The following is a 21,145-nucleotide window of genomic DNA, read 5'->3' as shown; positions in this document are numbered from 1 at the left end:
GAAGAGAAATATATGACCATTTCAAACACAATATTTATTTATCTCCACAATAAAGCATTTTTACAAAATGGATTTTGAGCTTTTTTAATATTTTCAGTTGCCTGTGGATGCCAGGAATAAAGATGGTGGCATCAGATAATACATTACTTAAAGTTAAAGGAACAATTTTTTTTAAAAAGTCATTAATAAGGAAAACAGGTTTAAGCCACTGAAGTAAAAATCAGATCTATAAAATGTATCCTGTAGCCAAAAGGATTTTAATTTTTTTTTAAATTCTTGAGACTCGTAGGTGAAAAAGGATGAAACTCACAGTAAGTAAATTATATATGTAAATTATTTGGAAAGACATTAGCCTAGACCTTAAAAGTTTCCTTCAAAATATACCACAGGTATATACCTCAAAATGGTGGCTTAAAAAATTCAGCAATTTAAATAAGGTTGTGTGTAGAGATTGCCCTCCTTTTGTTCTGCTGGATTAGGGGTGTTTTCATATTTCTCAATAAATGGACCTTATTCCTGAAGCCAGTACTGACAGCATCAGTCAGTCTAGAAATGCTCTTTTTTTTTTTCCCTTCTTTTCCTTTAAGGAAATGTCGGATACATTTGACTTCTGTGTTAGTGTCGAAATTTGTTTTTTCTTTTTCTTTCTTTGTTTTTAATCTGTCTTTCTCCCTTGAAGAAAAAGAGGATATGTTGTATGGTCTAGCTACATCATTTAAAGTACCACTGATTTTTCTGAATACATACAATAGTAATACTTTCCCGAAGTTTTACATTTAGAAACCATATATAGCATAGAAGAGTTTGTTCTGATTGCTTTAAAATTTCCAAAGAAATAGACCTCCATACTTTGCCTCATCGGCCATAAAGAGACTTATTTACATTCTTCTATTTAAAAAGTCACTTCAGATTTTCCTGCTTCCTGTTAAACAATGCGTGGTTTCTATAGGTAGTCATACCCTTCAATCTCAGGTTCTCGGACTTTCAGAAGTGCCTGGAATGAGAGTGGAAGGCATTTACGTTGTCAGTATCCAAATGACCTGTTTACAAAGACCCCTGCATTCCTCACAGCTTCACCCTGGGCATGTCAAATTCTTTAGCCTTTTATTTTTGCCACACATCTTAAAAGTTTATTGATCTAGACACAGGAGGACATTCTTGAGAGATGGATTCTTCAGTGATTAGGCTATCAGGGTTTTTGGCTATTGTTAAGACAGATTCCGAACTTAAAAATTCTTTTTCTAAGGTGTCTTTAAGAACTCAGGAAAAATCCATTTTCCATTTAAATGGAAAATGACAGCACCGAAATGGGTTATCAGTGAAGGACAAAAGCTCTGTAAGGCGGATAGAAATCATCCTGACTTCTTGCACCCGCCCGCAAAAGAGGGAGGAAGCTGTTACTGCAGAATTCAGATTCAGGGAAACTCATTTACTCGACAGAGCTTGAGCAGATGTTTTCTCTTACGGGAATGAGATCCAAATCCAGGGGGAAATTATACTGACTTTACTGGTCTAGAATTTCTAGACTTACAATACAGTATAATAGCCACTAGCCATATGTGGCTACTTAAGTTAGTTACACTTTTATAAAAATAAGATTCATTTTCTCTGTCACACGGGCCACATTTCAGGGGCTGAGGAGTCATTGGTGTGGCATGTTGGACTACACTAATGGAGAACATTTCCACCATCATAGAAAGTTCTGTTGGACAATGCTATTCTAGATGAATCATTATGTAAACTTTTCAAAGAGCAGTTAAGGGACTTCTCTGGCGGTCCAGTGGTTAGGACTCTGCGCTTCCACTGCAGGAGGCTCGGGAGCTAGGATCCCGCATGCTGCGCGGCCAAATAAATAAATAGCAATTAAGCCACTACTTAACCACTTCTTACACCTAAAGGGGGATTGGGAAATTAATCTTCCCAAGGATAAGTTATATGAATGATGGTCCTGGCTTTGCTCACTGCTAGTCTTTCTCCTTCCCCCTAAAAATTATTCTGGAGCATTTATCTCATGACTTACAATATCCTGTTTCTTCTGCATTCCTAGCTGGTCCAATTTCTGTAGAGATAGAGACTTTGAAACGGATATTAGAAGTTGCTAGGATAATAGAACAACTGGCAACTGGAAATTGGATTCGTAATAATACCCCGGCCCCCCCACCCTGTGATTCTGCTGAGTCCACTAATATTATTAATAAGGAGATTCAGCTGATTTTTTAAGGGGGTTAAGTCTCTTAATGCTGTATTTCATACAAAGACAAGACTGTTTTAGTCTACATGCAATATACTTGTGTTTAGATCATTAGCTTGAAATTTTTCATCTTTTGATAGTTGCACAGGTATCCTGACCAACATTTAGTACCAACTCATCAAGACCTTGAAAAATTCCTCATTGGTGATGGTTGAATTGGTCCTCAGTGACTTAAATTAGTGCCAGGGTAGGACCATTGTTCTCAAGCCTGATTTCCTGTCAGACCTACTGGTGGATCTTTAGAAAGACAAAAACAAAGTACAATTCTCAAGGCTGTCTGCCCCCCAGCCCCCAGTGAGACTTGCCAGAGCCCACTCAACCCTGTTTTGAAAACTCCACAGGTGATTTATTTTTTCTCCTCAGTCAGGTTTGAGAACTACTGAGATTAAATAATGACAAGGAACGCCAAAGAAAGAGGAGATGTCTGGGGTTTTTTTTGAAACATAAAACACTATCTTAGTGCTTTCGAATCTTTTTCCTACATGGCCCACATAGAAAAGTGACAGTAGGTGTGCACATCTTGACAGAAACTTGAGGCCGTGCTGTTGGGAGCATGTTAGGCACTCTGAGGACCGAGGTGGTCCCCAACTCCAGACACCTGGAACCCTTTCCCAGCCCGCAGGTGTCAGTTGGGAAGTTCCACTCAAGATCCTGCCAGCTATGATGCGGTTGCATAGAAGTGTGTTGAGTAAGTTTTTTGGTGATGGGTTGTTTTTGGTTTTTGGGGGTTTTTTTGCGTTACACGGGCCTCTCACTGTTGTGACTTCTCCCATTGCGGAGCACAGGCTCCAGACGCGCAGGCTCAGCGGTCATGGCTCACGGGCCCAGCCGCTCCGCGGCACGTGGGATCCTCCCGGACCAGGGCACGAACCCGTGTCCCCTGCACCGGCAGGCGGACTCTTCAACCGCTGCACCACCAGGGAAGCCCGTGGTGATGTGTTTTTAAATCAAGATATTTCTAACAGTAACATCAAAGGATGCTCTGTATTCATACTAGCCCAACATACCTCAAACCTCAGAAAGAGGCTAGAGTTAAGTATCTCATTTTCTAGGTGGTTTTTGTAAACATTTGGACTTACAAATTTCAAGTAAAAATATGTTTTTGTTGTAAACAGAAATATATTGGCATTGCCTAAGTGTATTTCCAAGATATTTCCACTTAGGTTTTCTTATTTATTGCTGAAGTTAATTATGAAAATAGTGTCATCCCCAATTCATACATTCTCATTTTTATTATTATAAAATAGTGGACCTTTTATAATAGCTTTATAATTTAGCAATTAATTGGAAACGAAGCCTGTATTACCGTTCAGTTCAAAGAAGGAATTAAAGCAGGAAGTGAAGCATTTAACTCATTTTCAAGTAAATTATTAAACATCCCCCAAGAACTAATTAGTCTTTCTCTTGCTCTGATTCCTTAAAACAAAAATACATTAGCTATTAGCAGCAGTGCCTTAATGCTGCCTAGGATTCTTGTAGTAGTCAAACCAGAAGAGAATTGCTGGATAGTCCTTATTTTTAAGAACTTGAGCATGAAATTCTAAGGTGCTCATGGAGCATTATGTATTTGGTGGGGGGGAGGGGGGAGTCATATTTTACTGTTTTAATTCAAAAGCTGTTGTGTAAAGTTTATGTAGCAAAAGCCAGATAGCATGTGCTGTTTCATTGTAAATTTCAGAGATGATCAGTTTCTAAGTTATAAATACAGATATTTCATGAAACAAATGAACCTGTCTACGAAACAGACTTACAGACATAGAGAACAGACTTGTGATTGCCAAGGGGGAGGAGGGTGGGAGAGGGGTGGAGTGGGAGTTTAGGGTTAGCAGATGCAAACTGTTATATACAGGATGGATAAACAACAAGCTTCCACTGTATAGCACAGGGAACTATATTCAATATCCTGTGATAAACCATAATGGAAAAGAATATAAAAAGAATGTATAACTGAATCACTTTGCTAAACAGCAGAAACTAACACAACATTGCAAATCAACTATACTTCAATAAGGTAGATAGATAGATAGATAGATAGATATAGATAGATAGAGATATTTCAGAGGTGATTTAGTGAAAGAGATCACTAGCCTATTTCTAGGATCTATTTGGAGAGAAAGCAGATCTAGTATTTCCAATTCAGTAAATCTGGAAAGAGTCAAATTTCAGGCAGATCATTGAAATTGTTTAATGTGGACCAAACTCCCATTGTGTGGGATCCTGAGTACTGTGTTTAGCTGGCCTCAGCTGTTGCATGCCACGTGCAAGGAGAGTGCCACCACATACAGGACCACTCCCCTGTGCAGATTTTTCTTACAAGCCCAGTCATCCTAACAGCCCTTGGTCAGGTGAGTGTGGTGCCCAGGGGAATTCTGAAATACTTCTGCTGCTTCTGTCTGCAGATAGACTTATCCCATCTCTCTGACTTGAGTAAAATGAGATTCCCAAGGAGTATGTAAGCTGAAGAACATTCATTGTTGCCAGATTACATTTGACGTAGTTCAACACCTTGAGAAAGAACATTGTAGTTACTTCTGCCAAAAGGAATCTTTAAACCAGCCTGTCACCTTCATGTGTTAATGGTATTGTCTACATCAGAGATTTTCAAGTTGCGCATTATAGTTATCTGGGAATCAGGGTCTCCGTTCTTTTCAAGTTCCTCAAGTGATTCTGGGTTAAGAACCACTGGTTGAAATAAGCTTGATCTTTGATTTCTGAAGTAGCCAGTAATAAAAAGGAAAAAAGATATTAATAAGATAGTCATAGGTATTTACAAATGCATTGGGGCAGCTTGCTTTTTTTAGTTAGTTAACATTTCTTCAGTCAATTTCTGATGTGGATACAGACTCATACGGCAGAATAAAGGTTGTGAGAACAGTTTTCTAGATCAGGGCCTCGCTGCCCTAAAGGACTCCCAACAGCTTTGAACGTGATACAGACACATGTGCTAAAATTTTTTCTTAGCCTCTTTGTGTCACCAAGGGGTGTTTGCCAGAGGATATAGTTGTTCCATTAATCTAGTTTATTTGGTATTTATATATTTTTATCCTTGACTCTCTAATAACATTTTTTTTTTTAATGAGAAAAGCAGTATCTATTCAGTGGAGAAAATTTGGGAAATGTAGAGAAGTATAGAGAAAAAAAAAATAATGATCTGGTCCCACAATTTAAAATAATTACTGCTAACATTTTTCATTTCTTTGCTGTACTAAATTGTCACTTTCCAAAGATGGCTTCTAATTTTAATATTCTAGGATTTGATATATACATTTGAAATTTGTCATAATGAAAAACAGTTCCAGAAGGGATCTCTGAGACACTCTGTACACTTTAAATGTTATTTTTTGTTAGACAGAGAAAGATAGATACTCCATGTTATCACTTATATGTGGAATCTAAAAAATAAAACAAACGAATGAATATAACAAAACAGAGACAGTCTCACAGATGTAGAGAACAAGCTAGTGGTTACCAGTGGGAAGACAGGAGTGGGGAGGGGCAAGATAGAAGTAGGGGATTAAGAGGTACAAGCTACTATGTATAAAATAAATAACCTACATGGATATATTGTACAGCGTAAGGAATATAGCTAATATTTTATAATAACTTTAAATGGGGTAAAATCTATAAAAATACTGAATCACCGTTGCATACCTGAAAATAATATAATACTGTAAATTAGCTATACTTCAATTTTTTAAATTTAATCTTTTTTTAATGTTATTTTTACTCTTAGTATTTTTTTAGTTTTTCTGTTCCTAAATCAGTGTCTTCCTGCAAGATCCTTCTCAGTGACTTAATATTTAATGATCTTTGACAGGTAAATTAAACAGTCATTTTTAAATCACAAATGTGGCTTCCCTCTATAACATACATATTTACCCTCTCAAAGTATTCCACTAAGTAAATCAAGCTTGATAACCCTTCTGCAGAAATCATACTGTCTCTTCTCCCTTTATAAATACATTTCAAGTAAATTCCTCAGGCGTAGAGGCTGAACACTAGTCATTGATCTGTACCACCGGATCAATCATTGATCTGCTCCACTTAAAGGTGGGAGCCACCATATTAGCAGACCTAGCCCTTTGACAGTGGCCTCTTTGTAGTGCCAGATTTCCGAGACTCCACGGCAGTTTCAGTTTGACCTTGAGTGACTTTTACATTTGGATACTCTCTGACCTGCATTATTTCTTAAATATTCATATGCTCCTGACCTTCTTTCAAACCCCAGCCCCCTCTACTGCCTCCCCCCAACCCCCCAACCTCTGAGTCAGGTACTCTTCTGTCTAATTTTCATGGCATGCTATTGAAAAGTAGCAAGTATAGATGAGATTGCTTTGAAAATCAAAATTAAATAATACTAAAAATGAAGACAGACTTAAGCTACCTGTGTTATACAAAGTATGTATCAGTGCAGTCAAATGATTTAGCCAAAAACAAAGGCAGTTACAACTGTTCCAAGATTAACATTTGGTTAAGATAAAATAACCAGCGTTCCTTTAAAACATAAGCAGGTAATAAATGTTTTTTTTCTGCTAAAGAAAAATTTATATCTATAGTTGTCTCTTTATGTTACTTTCCAACACTGTAAAAATATTTTCCTGTACTGCATATCAACACAGTTCTTACCTGTGTGCGTGAGATGTCACCTATAAATGCCTTGGTCCCTTATTGGATAACATTGGGGAAAAAAAGAAGTTTTGAGTTCAACGGATGAGTAGATTTAACTGATGTATAGAAGTTTGAGTTTAATAAGTAAATGTGTAGATTTAAAAACAAATTACTTACCTTGAATAAAACTTTTTAAAAGTAGATTAAACCAGTCATTTAACAACCAAAACAGGTATTATTGACATGAAACATTGGTAACTAGACTGAAAATAAAAATGTCTAGGTATAAAGTTTTCAAGATTTAATTTTTACTTATGCATTTAATCTTAATATTAGTAAATTTTTGTTGCAGATTTAGCTAAATCAGTAACGTAGTATTTGTTAACCATGATAGAAATGCTTATTTTCTATAATATGGGGGATAAAAATTATATAAACCAAGTGTTACAAATTGCAATTATGAACAGACTTGTCTGCTTACAAATGGTACAAACTTTGTTGGCCTTTTACCATTTTATATTATATATATAAAATTGTCTTTTGAACGCTTTAATTCTTGAGTCCAGAGCCTGCTAAAATGAATATTTTTCTAGAGGCAGTAATTAAGTACAATATAGCTGGAAATGTGAAACATGGTTTCAGCCTTTTAAGGACCTAGGGAGATTCACTTAGTCTTTGCTGAATAAATTTTAGTTTGCATGTCTTGGAAATCATTCTACATACAGTGTTATACTTTGAGAAAATCCAAAATAGAGTATATGTAAATGTATATCAAGATTAATAAAATGGTGATTGTCTAAGTGACAAGATATATTATTATATTATTTGTAGAGAACTAAAATTTTTCTGAATAACCTTATAAAGAACTGAATATCATTTTAAGCTTTTTTTTAACTATATAAAAGTAATTGATTAAGTCATGCCATTTTTCTCCTTTTAAGTTTATAGGTTGTCGCCCTTTAGTTTATCCCTTGAATCTTGATGCTTTTATTATCTATTCTAGTATATATAGGAATATTCATTAATTGACAATATTGGTTATGTTTATAAAGTAAAACCTTTATTGCAATTAGTAAGCTTTTTTATAACCTTGGAAGTATTTTGTAGCATTTAATACTTGTTTGAAATGGTTTATATTAAGTTGATTCTATGCAACCTTGGGATAATATGTAAACAACTGCACTATTAGGAAGATATTAAAGTAGAGGCTATATTTACAGTGTCGTCTTTCAAATCTAGCTATGCTGTAAACTGATGTTTGCTGTATGCTCCTCCTGATTTGAAATAGATGAAAGAAAATGAACCTATTATCACCATGGTTCACACAATGATTGAGAACTCGGCGCTAAGACCCCAACTGTACCAGCAAGTAAGGTCTTGGACAGTGAATGATACTGCTTTATCATCTGCAAAATCCCTCAGTGACAGTTTTGGTTTATCCTCAGAGTTACTCATAACATTAGTCTTTTTCTTATTCCATTTTTTGTTTCTGTCTTTTTGGAAAAAACGCAGTTCATCCGTGCTTTTCAAGATGCTGCAGTTCTTAGCATGGCTTTGCTGAACATTTTGCTGTTGAATATTAAGTGTGCCATTTTCCTGAAGTTTTTGTGCAGAGTATTTGATATGTACTTGGAGGTCTGCAGTACACTTGCAAAATTTTTACGAACTTGCCATTAATTTTGATTAACTCTAAAAGCATAACTGATTTTTAGGGAAAACTTTAAAAAAATGTTTTTATCCTTTCAGGGGCCGCCTCCCTACCCCACCCCACCCCACCCCAATGTTTTAGGAATAGATTATATTTGTATGGGAGTTATTTAAAGGTTGTTTATGTACTGTGGTATGGTGAAAACTAAAGATAGCCCTTTCTTACCACACTGGGAGTATCTTCTCCCCGTATTCTTCTCACTCTTATGTAGTAGTCATCATGATCATCATATCTTACCCCATCCTTTTCCCTAACTCAAAATATGTGCCATGGAGTTGGCTGGCTTTAATTTAGGACCTTGGTAATCTGCAGATCTGCAAAAGAAGTCATGTTATACATTCCTCTCCAGTTTTTTTGTATTTCATGGTCTAAATGTTCTTAGCTGTGTGTTTCGCAACATCAGCTTCTTCCACTTCAACCCCCTCAAATTACTGTGGCCTATGACCTGTTACAGTATTTTTTAAATCATACAGAGGGAGAAAATTAACTAACATGAAAAATGAATATATATTTTGATTAAAATATGTAAAAGCACCTGGTAAAAAGAAGCACCTTGAGCTCGCACTGGCTTCAAAGGCCTGTGGTTTGCATCAGGCGCCTTGAGGGTCTGCATCATGGGCCTTGTAAACTGGGAGACTGAAACAGTTGGTGGGTGGGTGACTCTTATTTCTGAGCACAGTTTTCAAAACATTTAAAGTATGTTATGTAACTGAGCATAGTTTTTAATTAGCAATAAAGAGATAAAGTACTAAATATTTAAAGTTAAACAGCTTTTCTTTTCAAAAGAAAATGGAATCTTACCCCTCCTTTTAAAGTCACCAGATTTTAGAAGCTTGACTGCTTCATTCCAACCTTAGCACTTGTTCTGGAATTGATACCTTTTTCAGTGTCTGAAGCTGTCAGCTTATAATTTTATATGATGCTGATTGATGTGAGATCAAAGGCCTTCTGTTTTAATAGGTTATGGTTTCATTTTTCACGTTCTGTATATTTACAGTAAGAATGAGAGCTGGGATTTTCTGTTCCATTTGGTTTGGTTTTTCTTTTTTTATATTGATCGGTAATCAAGGTTGATGGTGCAGAAGTCATTGCTGATTGAAATCACTCAGTTGAACTAAAAGTTCTTACTGGAGTCCTTCAAAAATCTGGAGGTATCTGAGACTGGTCTTATATAGCATCAGTAACCTTGAATACTGAAAGAGTAACAGATTCATATAAATATATTTCCTCATATTGATACTTGAAAGAAAACAACCTGATATTGTATAGAACAGGAAGATCTGAATGTGTAACAGCAGCAGCCATGCCTGGGTATGACATGGGCAGCCAGGTAATCAATACTGACTGTCAGTGCTATCAAATCTAGGGAGTTTTTAGATGATACTTTTCTTTAATCAGCCAGTAGTAAAGTACTTAATTATGGCAGAGCATCATTGGTAGATAAAAGTGACAGATGCATTTCTTAAACTCTGTTAATATAAACTTCTATAAATTGAAATTACATCTTTTTTTTTCCTCCAGATTTCCATTATCATGTTATTATTCAAAGAAAATCTTTGTGAAAGTTTATATTGTACACCTGACGGTTTGCTTTTCTGACATTGCATTGCAATGCTGTGTTAATAGGTTCCTGAAATTTAGCTGAAAATAAAGTGGCAATAGAGTGTTTTATGACCAGTTTTCTGAATCATAGCCATTCAGGTTTTCTCTCAGGAGAACCTCTGTGTTTACATCTTCCTAGAAGAAGGAGGACACCTGAGAAATTACCTAGGCAGTAATTTTTTTTTTTTTAATTTTTTGGCTGTACCACACAGCATACAGGATCGAGTTCCCCGACTAGGGATCTAACCCACACCGTACAGTGGAAGCATGGAGTCTTAACCGCTGGACCGCCAGGGAAGTCCCAGTAATTTTCTTAAAATTAGTCCAAAAAAAGGACCTAAAACGGAATCAAAACAAATGCTAAGTGAGCTTCAAGTTGAAAAACTCCTCTGCATTTATTAATCATTCTACGGACCTCTCACTGTTGTGGCCTCTCCCGTTGCGGAGCACAGGCTCCGGACGCGCAGGCTCAACGGCCATGGCTCCCGGGCCCAGCCGCTCCGCGGCATGTGGGATCTTCCCGGACCGGGGGACGAATCCGTGTCCCCTGTATCGGCAGGCGGACTCTCAACCACTGCGCCACCAGGGAAGCCCATGTACCAGAATTTTTATAACATACTTAATATTAGTGATATTAATCACATGGTAAATAATTGCTTTAAAGGTTACAGACTAATTAGCAAATACATACAGTCCAACGAGCATTTTTGAGTTTTCATAGAAATTAGTCTAATTTTATCAAGTATTTACCCAAAAGTCTTTTTTTGTGTTTTGTATATATATTCATATGCTCTTAAAATATATATACACATATATATATTTCACATACTTAAAAAGGGATACTATAGAAAGTTGAATTTTAATTGGCAAAAGTGATTTTGTTTTAACTTAATGCCAAACCAATTTTTTAAAAGATTATAAGATACCTTACTATGAAAAAGTTCTGACTTTCTAAATATAATATACATGTCCTTATATAGTCAGTAGTCTGTATAATACGCTTCTCAGATTGAAGCTTGAGCACTGCTCAAGCTTATATAATTACTATGTAGCCCCCTTTCACTTACTTTTCTAGTGTTGCTGAGGTACCTCAAACAAAGGTATTCAAACTCAGAGCTTTTTTGCTAAAGATGAGTTTGAAAAATGCTAAAAAAGTATTGCCATGAAATATTATATCATGCAGAACTTGAGTTAATCAGAATATTCATGAAATTACATTTTTCTTATTAGTAGAATTTTCATATTGAGGACAAAATAGTAAACTTCAATTCTAGATGGAAATTTTTTTAATAAATTATATTCGGGAATTCCCTGGCTGTCCAGTGGTTAGGACTCTGCGCTTTCACTGCCATGGCCCAGGTTCAGTCGCTGGTCGGGGAGCTAAGATCCCATAAGCCATGCAGCATGGCCAAAAAATGAATTAAAAAAAAAAAAATTATATTCATCTTTTCTTAAGAAAAACTTCAGTAATTATTATCAGTGATGGGAGACAGGCCATGCTTAAAGTTAATTATTTAAAGAATAATCTTGTTTTCTTATGCTTTCCTTCTGACAGGCAAAAGAAATGAATTCAATATAGTGGAAGGTTGATTAAGATTTTTATTAGTTGATATTTAATTATCTTTATTGAATAAGTTGATAAAAGGTTTAAATAAATTTTCATTGGTACCAAAAATATAGGTACAACAGAATAAATCTAATTTATATGTGTAATATTATTTCTATGGCTTTAAGGAGATACCACTCTAAAGTTATAAGTACACAGTACCCATCTTTCTTTTTTATAATATGCCAACTGATATGAAAATGAATATGCAGTAAGATTCCCTAAATAAAAATATTACCCTAAATATTTCTTACAAATTACTAAGTTTCCGTTTTAAAATACTTGTCTTTTTTTCTTTTGACCCTGGGATATAGGGTACAAAGCATATTTTAATCTAGATATAGCACTAGCCACTACTTATGTTCAAATTATGCATTCCATGGTTTAGTAAAGCTGTTTGGCGTTTAACTTTAAATATTAAATAAACAAAGTATATGTAGACATTTAGTAGCTAAGGCTTTACATCTTTTATTTCTTAAAAATGAGAAATACTGATTTTAGCATTATCTCACATTTTTTATTCTGGATCTAAGCATTTTAAAACTTATTTTTCATTACTTCCTTTTTTCAAGTGGGAATATAAATTATTTTCTTGGATCTAGGTGCTTTAATTTAGAATGACAATTGACACTTCTCAGGACACATTCAGTGGTCTGTATTTGAAAATAGTACACAAGTATTCTGACTTTTGTCATTAAATTCATTTTTCATGTGATGTTCACTTCTATGAAAGTTTTGTGGCTTAATAATCACTGTGTATACCCCTAAGTAGTCACAGAATCATTTGCATGAGGTACGTGAAAGCAGTGTCTTGAAGTGAAACATGGAAATCCAGGATTTATTATTGTATGTTTGGAATGCTTACATTTTTAATCTCCTGATTCCCACATTCCTAGATCCACTTAAAGTTATCTACTGTTTAAATTATGCCTCTTGAGATGTAAATGTCAAGCAGTTTTTTACAGACAGGTCATATATAGTTGTAACTTTTACATTCTTGTGCATTTGTACATGTATATACGAAATTTAATTTTCCAATCTAGAATGTAGTTGGGATACATTACTCCTATCCCCACTTTGAGAAAAAGTGTACCATTTAGTAAACATGCAATGAGCCCCAATTACATTTTCCTACTATGTTTTTTACTGTCTAGCAGTAAATATGAAGTTAAAAGACAAGAGAGATGGTGCAGTTTTGCCTGCAGAGGCGCTATGATGTGACCTGGGGTATAACTGACTGGGATGGCTTATTTGAAGTCTTGGTAAACACCATCAGAAATGAGGATTTGCCTGACCAAAAGATATTTGGAAGAAGCTGAAAAAAGGATGTTTAAATACACTGAATAATAATTCACTACAATATAATGAAGCAAATGGTGTCAGCAAACACATAACCAACTTTTTACGCAATATGACTGTCCTTGGTTTATAATGTAGGCTTTCAGTTTTAAGAGGTTTTTGAGTGCTTTACCTCTTTTCGATTAAACCCATCCTTTTCCTCCATTATCTTTTAGTTCTTAAGACAGAGGAACAAGATAAGTCTATATTGTGTATGTGTGTTTGTATATTATGTATATGTATACAACGTGTTATAGGTTTTGTTAATAAAATTGTACTAAGATGTGTTGGCATCTGAGTGTACACATACACAGTTGTGTGATTATGTGTATACCGTGAAGGTACGGTTTTGACTGTTGAAATATGCCTGATTCAAAATTTGATTCAACACAGCTGCTACGATTGTATTTGTCAATTTTTCATTTAAATAATGTGTGTCTCGCAAATGGAAAATGTAAGGTGCTGTATGATTTTGTTTGGCCAGCTTATTATTTTGTTTGACAAGCCTAAGTTAACATCATTCTTATGTATCTTGCATATTGTATCACTGTTAAATAAGTTTCTATTTTTGTAATGATCTGTGTTTGAATTAAACTTCTAAAAGTATAAGAATCATTAAAAACCCATTTTTGTTACTGTTATATAAATCTAAAATATTAACTATAAGCTAATTAAATGTGTATTTTTTAAATTATTTTTAAAGTTGCTCTATGACATTTTCCCTTATAGCTGTCACAGGATGAATGTAGAGGGACATTATACAAATACAGACCTGAAGAAGTAGATATTGATGTACGTATTAGCATATGCGATATATTATCAATGCTCTGTCGTACTCTCTGGCAAAACACTGGAACTAAGCATGACAAAAAATTTCCTCTTCCTCTCCTGCCGTCCAAAATGACATCAAACAAGTAACATTTTCTTCTTTTGAGCCAATTAAATCCTCACTTCCTGATTTATTACCTGGCCACCCCCACGCCCATAGCAGCTGAACATAATTTAGAATCATTTAAATGAAAGTAAAGACTATTTCTGATATAAAATTATGCAGGATTGGAGACAAAGTAAAATTGTCATCTAGAGAAAGTATTGGCCTCAAGAAATTGTGTCACTGCATCCTTTGTTATTGTTGTTAATCATATTTTACATCACTGACGTCCCTATTTATATCTCATTCTTCCCTCCTTTCCCCTGGTTTTATTCCATTGAATTGTACCTCCTTCTCATTTCAATTGTATCCCATCTGATGTAGCTTGAGTTGTGTTCTAACAAAGAGTTAAGGTGGTTATTTTGTGGTACGCTGGCCTCTCACTGTTGTGGCCTCTCCCGTTGCGGAGCACAGGCTCCGGACGCGCAGGCTCAGCGGCCATGGCTCACGGGCCTAGCCGCTCCACGGCATGTGGGATTTTCCCAGACCGGGGCACAAACCCGTGTCCCTTGCTTCGGCAGGCAGACTCTCAACCACTGCGCCACCAGGGAAGCCCAGGGTGGTTACTTTAATGGATAAATGGCAAAGAAAGTGGAATCTCAAATTTCTTGCTTTCTTATCATTATGCAGTAACGTTTGGGACATACTTACAGTTTGTCCAGGGTTTTTATTTTCAGACATACAGTGAACTGGTTTATTGCGGGATTGAAATTTTATTAAAGTACCCTCTCATATTTTTATAATTTAATAAATTGGGGTATTACCAAGAATTTAAAACATTGAAACTATTGAAAGTGATTTTTCTCCATTAGCAGTGTTTTTATTTGTATTATTGTAGTTAGAAGCGATTTTTCTGAAGAACATAAGAACATAATTTTTAAAATATAAAAACAATCCAGTCTGTGTTTTAATTAAGGACTGCATAAGTTAACTTAACCTATCCAGCAGTTTGTAGAGAAAATATCTTAACCACATTAAAATGGTTCATTAAAGTCATATGAGACTGCCTGATTACTAAGAATCTTTTGAATTATGTAGGTTAAATAGTATGGTTGAAATGCTTTTTTACTCTATATGCATTTTTTAAGCATTCTATCTTTAAAGGCTATATTTCAGTTTTTATTTTACTGATTGAAATAAAGACTGACCTAATTAGCTATTCCATGGCTGTTTTAAATGTGTTTTTTTATTATGCCTAAATCCAATTACAGGGAAAATTAAAAATTGCTAACAAAAGATGTCTTCTCTTGTAACCTAGGTCAAGTTAAGCCGATTATGCGAGCAAGATAAAGTGGTACATGCTCTGGAAGAGAAACTTCAGCAACTCCACAAGGAGAAAGTAGGACAATGATGTTTATTATCTACAATTGATGTTATTTTATATCATTATTATCAGGACACTGATAACTAAAGTAAAAAAGAATTAATTCGATGATGCAGAATATTAAGTGTAATCATTTTTATTATAATAGTACACGCTTGAGCAAGCTTTGCTGTCAGCCAGCCAAGAGATAGAAATGAATGCAGATAACCCAGCAGCCATTCAGACCGTGGTGTTACAGAGGGACGATTTACAAAATGGACTGCTTAGCACGTGTCGAGAACTCTCTCGGGCCACTGCCGTAAGTAGCAGATTTTCTGTCCTAGTAAGAGTCACTGGAATGTTACGTAGTTCTTTTTTGTTTTCTTTTTTCCTATTTATTTATATCTCTATTTAAGTGGGCTTTCTTTAGGATTTTTCTTTATTATAACAAAAATTTAATTTGTTATTATTAGTTAATAATAACAAAAACAAAGGGTGGTCTTTGTTTTTTTAATTAGCGGGGCTTTTGTTCTTTGTGAAATAGTTTTACAGAGAAGATAAATACACCTGGTTATATATTATGAAAATGAAAAGTTCTTTAAAATGTTAAAATTTATTGTGTTAAAAAAAAATAAATGTTTTATTATAATAATTTTTGGAAGGTAATAATTGGATTCATTTAACCACCCATTTCAATTACAGGCCCCTGTGAAATGCTTTTAGGACGCTGTCAACATTACCATTTTATAGCTGCAGTGTGATCTAAGTTTAGGTGATAGTTTTGAGTGAGAAATGTAATTAGCAGAATCTTTTAACCCATAGTCAAGTTACCTGACAAAGAGTCTCTTGGGATTACCAAATCTAAAAGTCTTACTTAGAGTATATAAATTGAGTGTTTTATGAGTTTAAACAGTCTACTTTAGATCCTGTGATGTCATCATTTCTAAAGACAGTAAGAGCACCCGCCCAAGCAGCCCTTTGAAACGGGGAAAAAAACACCTGTTATAGAAAACTGCTAACACACCCTTGTCTATACCTTCAGTGGGCTGTTTAGGGGGCAGCTACCTTTTAAGAAAGTCCACAGACAGTATAGCTTAACTAAGAGAGGTCTTTCCAAGCTGCGAAGCTACCAGAATCTCAACATGACTTCAGTTCTAAACACTAAATTCACATTCCAAACATGAACTGTTTTTAAAGGAATATACCATGGTTTGTTTGTTTGTTTGTTTGTTTGTTTTGCAATACGCAGGCCTCTCACTGTTGTGGCCCCTCCCGTTGCAGAGCACAGGCTCCGGATGCGCAGGCTCAGCGGCCATGGCTCACGGGCCCAGCCGCTCCACAGCATGTGGGATCTTCCCAGACCAGGGCACGAACCCGTGTCCCCTGAATCGGCAGGCGGACTCTCAACCACTGCGCCACCAGAGAAGCCCTATACCATGGTTTTATATAAATCAAAACTTGGTTTTTGTGCCTCTTAAGTACCTTATATTTAATATACTTATTCTTTTAAAAAAAAAATACTATTATTGGGACTTCCCTGTTGGCACAGTGGTTAAGAATTCGCCTGCCAATGCAGGGGGCACAGATTCCATCCCTGGTCCAGGAAGATACCACATGCCAGGGAGCAACTAATCCCATGTACCACAACTACTGAGCCCACATGCCGCAACTACTGATCCTGTGTGCTGCAGCTACTGAAGCCTGCGCGCCTAGAGCCCATGCTCCGCAACAAGAGAAGCCACCACAACGAGAAGCCTGTGCACCGCAATGAAGAGTGGCCCCCTCTCACCACAGCTAAAGCCCACACACAGCAACAAAGACCCAATGCAGCACCCCCCCCAAAAAAGTGTGATGAATGATTGAACTGAATGACTTACCCAGCATTACAAAGCAAATACATGCAGTGCCCAGAGGTCAAATGCAGGTCTTCTAACCATAGTCCTGAAGACTTAGATCTACATGGCTTTTTATAATATCATCATAGAGAAACTATATGAACCTAAAATGTTGTCTGCAAGCGAGAAGTCATTTAGTTCGTCAGTGATGGGTAAGATTTGGAAAAAAGAGGAAGTCCACACGGGACAAAATGCTCTGAACCATAGCCCAGAGATGAGAGTGTGCAGGATATGTTTGGAGAAGCAAAAAATAGAACTGACTGGCTGACTGAAATAGAGGATGCGAATTATGAGATAAGAAAGGGGAAGAGGGGTTAAGCTGTCAGTTCCAAGCTAATGAAAAGCTCAGTATCCCTGTGACAACCTGAGTCAAATCAAAATTAAGTTAGAAACTATTTCATGATGTCATGTCTGTTATGGAAAGTTCTAGGGATGTACAATGTTCCATTAAACTGTTACTTCTTCCCTTACCAAATAGGTTTCATAACTTAAATATGATCAGTAGGCTTAGAATTTGCTCCATCCCAAGGTAACTCCAGTCGTGATGGAAGTTTTATCGGAATATGTTCAAAGAAATTAATCATGTTTGAGTATCTCATTTTCTGGTTGTTATCCCATATAATCAACTTTCCTGGGTTTTGTTTTCTTTGCCTTTAGCATTATTCAGTGGTCATTACAAACCCTCAATATGTTCTTCTAAGACATGTTTTAATGCATAGAATACAAAGCATGTTATTTGTGCCTTTATGTAAACATACTCATTTTTGTAGCTTAAGGCTATAAATGTCGAGCTTATAACAACATACTGGACATATATGGTTGGCACTCAATGGATGTTGATTAGATGTAAATTTGAACATTTATGCCAGCAGAATCCCAAAGGATTCCTCTGATTCTTTCACAGTTGATTTGGGGCATTGGTTCAAATCCAAGCCTTGAGTTATAAAAGATACAACATAAGAGGTATAACATTAAGGCCTCCATAGATCAAAGCCTTGATTCTGAGAACATCTTCTCCTTACCTGGTCGGCCACTAAGGTATTAAAACTAGGATTAACACAAGGTAAACATGTAAAGCAGTGTTCCCTTTGTGTTTGATTTAATTCTTTTTTTTAAATTAATTAATTTATTTTATTTTTGGCTGCATTGGGTCTTTGTTGCTGCACCGGGCTTTCTCTAGTTGTGGCGAGCAGGAGCTACCCTTCGTTGTGGTGTGCAGGCTTCCCATTGCGGTGGCTTCTCTTGCTGCGGAGCATGGGCTCTAGGCACGTGGGCTTCAGTAGTTATGGCTCGCGGGCTCTAGAGTGCAGCCTCAGTAGTTGTGGCTTGCGGGCTTAGTTGCCCCGTAGCATGTGGGATCTTCCTGGACCAGGGCTCAAACCCATGTCCCTGCATTGGCAGGCGAATCCTTAACCACTGCACCACCAGGGAAGTCCCTTGATTTAATTCTTTTTTAAAAAATAAATAAATAAATAAATTTATTTTTTTATGGCTGCGTTGGGTCTTCGTTGCTGTGCGTGGACGTTCTCTAGTTGCAGCAAGCAAGGGCTACTCTTTGTTGCAGTGCATGGGCTTCTCATTGCGGCGGCTTCTCTTGTTGCACAGCGCGGGCTGTAGACGCGTGGGCTTCAGTAGTTGTGGCTCGCAGGCTCTAGAGCACGGTCTCAGTAGTTGTGGCGCACGGGCTTAGTTGCTCCACAGCATGTGGGATCTTCCAGGACCAGAGATTGAACCCATGTCCCCTGCATTGGCAGGCGGTTTCTTAACCACTGTGCCACCAAGGAAGTCCTTGATTTAATTCTTGATGCAGCATCTCCTCTCCCTAAGCCCCACCCACCAGACACACACATGCTTTAAGCATATAATGACTTTGTGTGCTCTCCTGGCCTCTACTTCTTTTTTTCTTGCTTTCGTTTTAATTTTTTTAACTTTATTCTACTTCTTTTTAACCTAAGCCTGATTAGTGAGAAAACTTTTTATAGCAGTCAGTTATACCTTGAAAGTTTTCAATGTGTTGCTGTCTTTGCTTAGATTTTCTTCTGAAAGCAGAGCCTGGGATGAGGACCTGGGCTCAGAAAGTTTATTTGTGAGCAATTACAGGAAGCAGAAGTGAGGGAGGGAGTGTGGAGAATGAGACAGGGAGGGAGAAAAGCCAATAGAGGTTTCACTTCTGAGTTGGTCACCACTGTGGGTGACCCTCAGGGGACCTTCTGAGGAAATGAGCTGAGAATGTTTGAACATGAGAATGTTTCCGAATTTTCCACTGAGAGGCGGAGAGGCTAGGGTATCTATCACTCCTTGGTCGAAGTTGCCCCAGGGTCCTTAATTCACCCACATTTCCAAACCACCTTAGCTAATTGACCACGAACACTGGCACACGTGGAGCTGAACCACAGTTTCTTGAAATCAGGTGGGCAGAGGGCATAAACATCTGCTGCAGTCACCTCTCTTGGGGAGTTTACATTAGGCCTTATCTCTAACTGTAAGAGAAATATCCTCATGCTTTATCCGCTTAACAGGTGCTGCTTTTATTCTTTCCAACAATTCAAGGAGCCAGGTAAAGCAGACGCTATGCACATGTCTTAGATGAGAATGTGGGGCTCATCCAAAATATATTTGTATTTCTATATTTTGTACATATATTGTCTGGTTTGGTCCTAAGCAAATGCTTTGCAAAATAGATATAATTACTATCTCCATTTTATTTTCATTTTTATTACCTCCACTGCACAGATGAAGAAGAAACTCAGGTTCATAGAGGTTAAATGACTTGCGAAAGTGACATAGCCAATACGAAAAAGTCAACACCTAAATCAAGGACTTTTATAATTCTAGGGCTTCTATACTTTCTATTCCACTTCACTGTCTGTGTGGTCACTAATTTGTACTTTCTGAAACTTGGAATCAAATCTAGATTCTCTTACTCAGAAATCTCAAACTGGAATTTCACAGTTCAATCCTGGGTTTTGGCACCAAAATAATTAAGTAGTTAATTAATTAATTAATTAATTAAAATTGGACTTTCAGATATCCGAAAACAAGTATAAAGGCCCCCAGTCATCCCGAATGGCTGGTAGATGGCTTATGCATTTATCTACTGCAGAATAGGACCAATATATGAAATAATAGTAAATACTGTGAATATTTCTGGAGCAGTTTATTGAGTGCCAGATTCCATAAGTGCTTTTACATGTACTTAAGCCACATAATAACCCTTTGACAAGGGTACTATTATTACTATGTTAAAAATGGAAAACTGAAGCACAGAGAGATTGCCCAGGGTTACATAGTGAATAAGTATTATGTATAGACTTCCATTAAACTTATTTATGTTTTAAACCGCCTTCTGCATGGGAGGGCCATGAGTAAATGGAGATTTTAGACTAGAATGGATAAACTTAAAGGGGCAAGGGAGGAGGACAAATGAACCTCCTTGAGGAGAAGCTTGCACATTAAATGTTTTCATATTCTCATTCTCAGTGAAACAAAGAGCTACTGAGAATTATGGTGACCGCAAAGTGTGATTTTTTTTTACAGAAGATCTGTTGACATCTATGAATTGTCACGAATACGCTTTGAAAGATTTCAAGATAATTTTTAAATACCCTGGTCATTTCATGATCACAATACTGCATTCCCAGAAATAGACACAGTCAGGTGTGATACACCTCCTGATGTGCTGCAGTGGAAAGTACCCAACAACACTTGTGAGGTTTGGAAAATCAAATGTGAATCTCAGCAAGCCTCAATATCCAACTAGGAGTTTATAGGAAATACAGAAAACAGAAGAGCAAACTAAGCAATACCACAGGAATTCAATTAACAAAATCGGAGAAATTCTACAGAACAAGTGACCCATTCTCTTCAACAAATAAGTAGCAAGGGAATAAAGAGGGGGGTGAA

At 36.6% G+C, this 21,145-nt stretch overlaps 1 protein-coding gene across 3 annotated transcripts in view; it reads left to right on the top strand.

Moving 5' to 3' along the window:
* Positions 1-21,145, top strand: part of PLEKHA5 (pleckstrin homology domain containing A5) — a 243,062-nt gene that overhangs the window by 193,690 nt on the left and 28,227 nt on the right. For 2 of the 3 annotated variants that reach the window (XM_007454605.1, XM_007454604.1), the window contains 3 exons: positions 13,843-13,905; positions 15,303-15,383; positions 15,517-15,666. In XM_007454605.1, the coding sequence (XP_007454667.1) occupies positions 13,843-13,905; positions 15,303-15,383; positions 15,517-15,666 (294 nt within the window). Of the gene's footprint in view, positions 1-8,147; positions 8,229-13,289; positions 13,326-13,842; positions 13,906-15,302; positions 15,384-15,516; positions 15,667-21,145 lie in introns of all 3 variants that reach the window. The other variant, XM_007454603.1, reaches the window with a different exon arrangement.

The sequence above is a fragment of the Lipotes vexillifer genome, unplaced genomic scaffold, assembly GCF_000442215.2.
Source record: "Lipotes vexillifer unplaced genomic scaffold, Lipotes_vexillifer_v1.1 scaffold559, whole genome shotgun sequence".
Taxonomy (NCBI): Eukaryota; Metazoa; Chordata; class Mammalia; order Artiodactyla; family Lipotidae; genus Lipotes; species Lipotes vexillifer.
Note: the sequence above shows the minus strand (reverse complement) of the source record. Positions and strands in the feature narration are given on the sequence as shown.